The sequence below is a fragment of the Ailuropoda melanoleuca genome, chromosome 16, assembly GCF_002007445.2.
Source record: "Ailuropoda melanoleuca isolate Jingjing chromosome 16, ASM200744v2, whole genome shotgun sequence".
NCBI lineage: Eukaryota > Metazoa > Chordata > Mammalia > Carnivora > Ursidae > Ailuropoda > Ailuropoda melanoleuca.
The window spans coordinates 76,201,819-76,207,788 of record NC_048233.1 but is presented as its reverse complement, the minus strand read 5'-3'; the positions used below and the strand labels follow the sequence as shown (position 1 = coordinate 76,207,788).

The window sequence follows — 5,970 nt, the reverse complement described above, 5'->3', positions numbered from 1 at the left end:
TATATATATATATATAATGGAATATTACTTAGCCATCAGAAAGGATGAATAGTTACCATTTACCTCGACCTGGATGGAACTGGATGATATCATGCTGAGTGAAATAAGTCAGTCAGAGAAGACAATTATCATATGGTTTCACTTATATGTGGGAATGTAGGAAAAAGCACAGAGGATCATAGGGGAAAGGAGGGAAAACTGGAAAGTCATCACTGAGGCAGAAAAAACAGGAGAGGCTCTTAACTATAGGAAACAAAGTGAGGGTTGCTGGAGGGGACGTGGGTGGGGTGATGGGATAATTGGGTGACAGCATTAAGGAGGGCAGGTGAGGTGATGAGCACTGGCTGTTATGTGATGAGAACTAGCTACACACAACTGATGAATCACTGAACACTACATCTGAGACTAATGATGAACTATATGTTGGCGCATTGAATTAAACAAAAAAGAAAAAAGTGTAACTAAGTCTGTACCTTGAAAGATAAAAGAAATAAGAGAAAATTTAAATATGATCAAAGTAGAAGGAAAGAAAGAAGATAGATATTAATCACATAGAAAACAAAAACAGAAAACATTTTTTATAAAAACCAGACAATGATTCTGTGAAGATATCAAGAAAACTAAGAAATCTCCAAATGGGCTTTGAATTTTTAAAAAAAAGACAAAAATAAAAACAAAAAACCGAGAAAGTATAAATTTTTAATTTGAGAAAGGAAAAGATTAGCACTATATACACCTCAGAAAATAAAGGATAATGCGAGAATATTATTTTTAACCTTAAGTTTCAAAATTAATGTCATTTGTTGATTTAAGGTCATCAAATTCTACAGCTTAGGTTAAAGTATAAATTCCCCCCCAAAAAAATTACAACTTATATACCTGACCCAAAATGAGACAGAAAATCTGAATAGCCCTATATCTGTTAAATAAATTGAATTCACAGTTTAGCAACACACACACCAAAAAAATTCCAAGCCAGGATGAATTCATTGGTTTCATCAACCACTAAAAGGAGAAATAACGCCAAACTTACACAAATGTTTTTAAAACTAGAAGAGAAAACTTCCCCATTTATTTATCAGACCAGCATAACTCTACCACCAAAACCTAACAAAAAAATGCCTTAAGAAAAGAAAATCACAAACATCACTCATGAACACAGATGCAAAAAATCCTGAATAAAATATATTTAAATCAAATGCAAGAACGTATACAAGGGATAATAGATCATGACCAAGTGGGGTTTATCTCAGGAAAGCAAGGTTGTTTCAACATTCAAAAATCAGAAAGGTGATAGGGCACCTGGGTGGCTCAGTCAGTTGAGCATCTGACTCTTGATTTCAGCTCAGGTCATGCTGGGTCATGAGATAGAGCCCCACATCAGACTCTGCCCTGGGTGTGGAGCTGCTTAAGAGTCTCTCTCTCCCTCTCCCTCCACCCCTCCCTTCTCGCTTGCATGTGCACACTCTCTCTCTCTTCTCTATTAAAAAAAAAAAAATCAGAGAGGAGGTTCAAGACAGCAACACAGGAAGATCCTGAACAACTTGCCTGTGAAGAATTCTGGACTCTGAAACAGAGTTGGCCAACAGCTCATGGGGACAAAACATCAAGGGCTTTGGAAGAATCCTTGACCTTCATGCTCCTCCCCTGCCAACTGAACACTGTAGCACCTACCGGGCCACACTCTCCTGAGACTTAATTTTAGGAAATGTATCTGTGGGCTCTCAATTCATATAGTTTTTGGACTCCTATTTCCCATTTTCCAACCTGTATGGTATTCTCAAGAACGGTGCTGCTTTCAGGATTGTCACTAGAAAATAAGTCTCTCTCTGGCCAGCACGAGTTTTGATCCCACGTATCAGGTAACTCGTGCAGCTCAATGCCCGTGTTTTGCCTGCCTGAGAAGAAGAGCCTGAGCCGAAAGCACCCTCCTGTCTTCCTGCGTTCCACCCCCCACTTCCAGAGCCGGCATCTCAGACCCTGCTTTTCTACGGACCCAGAAATCCCTGTGAACACTCCTCAGGCAGTTCATGCTACATAGTTTGTAAAAACACTTTTTATGTACTCTGCAGTGATTCCGGAGGGAAATGCCCGACAATAAGGAGATGATCAGCCCTCAGACTTGGGATTCAGAGATGTGGAAGGTTTATGTTCTGGTGATCTCTAAAGAGAATCAGAGGAGTGCACACAGAGAGCAAAGGCTTAGAAATCAGGCAGACCCGGGTTTGAACTCAGGCTGCGTGACCACAGTCAAAATATTGATCTCCCCAAGACTCAGTCTCGTCATCTATAAAACAGGAGAGTCATACCCACCTCACCGCAGTGTTTTAGGATTAAATGAGATAAAATATATGAAATCTCTTAGTTAATAGTAAAATATACACATACATACATGTTCCATTTTATTTATAAATATTATTCTCAGAAACAATATCAAGAGTGTTTGTCTTCAGTGATAAAATATTGCGATCTCAATTACATAATTGAGAGGAAAAGAGAGATACGACAACCACTTTTATATCTAAAGCACTAAAGGCATCCAGAAATTTAATTGATCAAATGTTTATTGAGCTTTACTATATGTCCCTTAAGGCAAGATACAAAGGTAAGTACAATTCAGGCCACATTCTCAAGAGAGTAACAGTGAGGGGTGAGAGGAATAAGCACTGAAATATATGTAGTAAAAGCTTTAAAGGACTCTGAGTGCTGTGGGAATTCAAAACAAAGCAAAAGGACGTACCTGAATAGGATCATTAGGGAAGCTTCCTAAAGGTACCAGCATTTCAGACGGGCATTGGAAGATAGGTAGAATGCTAACAGGTAGAGATGGGAAAACTATTTTAGGTGGAAGGCACAAGGTGATGTTCAGAAAACAGTGAGTGCAACAAAAGTGTCATTGAAAATAAATAAAGAACATTAAGAGAGGGCCAGGCCTTGAGGGTGCTGCATATCAAGCAGGATTGATTCAGAAGTCAATGAGGAGTCATAGAAGATTTTTGAGGGGGAAAAAAAGATAAAATAAGAGAATTATTTCCAAGTGATGAATCTGGAAGTATATGGGGGAACAAATCATGTGCTGTGAATTAGGGTCAGTGTTGGGGTTATGGTTTGGGAGCACATGATCATGGTGTGGGGTGTAGGACTCAAAAAAAGATCAAAATATCATACAACAAACAGGGAGGACTCAAGGGCAGTTAAACCATTAATCAACAGGCATGCTCAGAGTGAGGACTGGGAAGGAGTTAGGGGGCTCAGAGATGCAGAGTGACAAGGTAATACGGTGGTACAGGAAAGCGGGTTATCAGGGTACTTTGTGGGAATGGACGAGAAGCACAAGAAGTCAAGAGGCTGAAGACAGAGAAAACTAATGGGCCAAACAAGAAAGGCATCAGAAGGGAAAACAAGAGAAAAAGGACAGACATGTGTGAACAGAAGAAAATATCAGACACCAAAATGTTAATGATATGTGGAAAACAGAGCTTGTGCCTACAAGTAGGTGTCATTATCTAGTGCTTTCAAGTCACTTAAAATGGAACCTGTGGTTCCATTTAATTTTTTGAAAACATGAATTTAATGCTAATGCGAGCTCATGTGAATCTGCTGGCAGGAGTCAAAATGCCTTCTGCCCTGTGGACTAAACCCTTCTAGGTCAGTTGGGCTGCCCAGACCCCACTGGGCAAATCTTCAGTATATCAAGTTAATAGAATTTCCAAGCATTTGAGTGATTTCTGTTTCTCTCCCTACCTTCCTCCTCCCCAAATCCAAAGGTTCAGGCTCTTCTAACACAAAAGACACAGGGACACCGACCCCCAAGACAGCCCTCCTCCTCTTCCACTAACCTCTTCATTATTCCCAGAAAGACCCTGGCTTTCTGGAAGAGTTCATTCTTTCAAAACCAGCCAAGCTGCCTCAAGGTCACTGTCAAATGTGGAAGTGCAGCTGCAGAAGACCCCTAGACCTCATTCTAGAGGCTCCTTCAATTCTGTCCAATCCCATAAAGATGAGAAAACTGAAATTTAAAGGAAAAAGGTGACTGGCCCAAGGCCAACCCGCCAATTAAAGGTAGAGGCAGAGTGGGATCTCACTGCCCCAGCTTCCCATCCCTTACTCCTCCAGTTTCCCCTAACTAAATCATCTATTTCTCTCCCCAAATGACTGTCCTCATCATCAGGCTCCTCATGGCATTTTTCACTTCAGCATTCCTGAAGGAGTAAATGAAGGGGTTTAAGAGAGGCGTGAGCACTGTGTAAAACACAGCGACTATCTTATCTGCAGAGAGGGTAACACAGGGCCTCATGTAGACAAAGGAACAGGGAATGAAGAACAGGCCCACGACCACAATGTGAGAGGCACAGGTGGACAGAGCCTTGCGCCGACCTTCTGAGGTCCGCGTCCTCAGGGAGCACAAGATGACCACGTAGGAAGCAAGCAGTACCATGAAGCTGATCACTGAAATGGAGCCACCATTGAGGATGATGAGCACACCAATGAGGAAGGTGTCTGAGCAGGCCAGCTTCAGCATGGGGTGGACATCACAGAAGTAGTGATCAAGGACCTTGAGGCCACAGAACGGCAGCTGGAAAATGAGGGACGTTTGCCCAACAGAATGCAGCAAGCCCCCACCCCATGCTGCACCCACCAGGAGGCCACACACGCGCCGGTTCATGATGACGGTGTAGTGCAGGGGTTTGCAGATGGCCACGTAGCGGTCATAGGCCATGACTGTCAGGAGAAAGATCTCGGTGCCACCAAAGAAATGGAGGAAAAATATCTGAGTGATACAGCCCTTGAGGGAAATGCTTTCCCTTTCAATAAAAGAGTCAATTATGAGCTTGGGGGCTGTGACAGAGCAGTAACAGATCTCCACAAAGGACAAGTAGCTGAGGAAGAAATACATGGGGGAGGTGAGCACTTTGCTGGCCATGATTGTTGCCACAATGAGGCCGTTACCCAGGACAACGGCCATGTACATGAGGAGAAATACCACAGAAATGGTCTTCTGTACATCCTGGTTGGGGGAAAACCCCAAGAGAATGATTTCAGTCACATTGTTTTTAGCTGCCATGTTTTAAAGCACAGGGGCTAGCAGCCTAGAACCAAGAATCAAAGAACTCTCCTCCAATAATTAGAAAAATCCTTCTCAGCTGTTGAAGACAATTGTCATTCTCCCCATCTTGAGTCCCCTCTCAGCCTCGGGCTCCTACAAAACATGTTCTCCTGACACAAGTAGACAAAACAACAATCATCAAATGTTTGATATCATTCTCAAAACAGGGCTGAGTTGGTACTAATGCTGCCTCGGAGTGTTTTCTCTAATGCAGGCACACCTACATTAGCTAATGAATCCGCACAACAAAAATGAGAGGATATTTTCTACATAAGAAAACTGAGCCTCGGAGAGTCATCACTCCTTCATTGCCTCACAACTCATACCTGAATTGAGGTCTGAGTCCTTCAAGACTTAGATGTTTCCACTATATCTTATGCTCCTGAAGTCGGTCTTATACTGGTTGTATAATTTAGATTCCAGATCAGGCTTGTCTTTTACCTTCATGTGGAAGCAATTCCTTACAGACCTTGTATAGACCTTTTATAGACCTTCTCAGCCTCAATTATCCCACAACCTATGGAACTAACCAGGCTCCACAGTAGGCTGGGGGAGGACAGTCACCAACTTCAACCACTGTCCAAAAAGGGAGAGGTGGTGGAGAGAGATGTGAGTCACTTGCAGACTGTTTCAATAGTCCAGACCAATGGCTAAGAAACAATTCAGAAGCCACATCAGTCCCACGGCATCACAGCCTGTTGTTCCACAGGGATGTCACAGCGGATGTTCCAGTATGAGAACTCAGGGCCTCAGAGCACAGCAAGTTCGCAAAGGGAAAGAGGCTGAGGTGGTAGCCAGGACTGCCTCCTAAGGCAAAGGTATGCTAGAGAGACCCCGACATGCATGGCAGCAGCCTCTGATGA

The 5,970-nt window shown here is 42.7% G+C and overlaps 1 protein-coding gene across 1 annotated transcript; it reads right to left on the bottom strand.

Annotated features, from left to right (window-relative positions):
• Positions 1-4,135: 4,135 nt before the first annotated feature.
• On the bottom strand, positions 4,136-5,065 carry LOC100476859 (olfactory receptor 4X1). Its single transcript, XM_002930391.4, has one exon. It carries the CDS (start codon positions 5,063-5,065, stop codon positions 4,136-4,138), a length of 930 nt encoding a protein of 309 aa, XP_002930437.2.
• Positions 5,066-5,970: the final 905 nt, after the last annotated feature.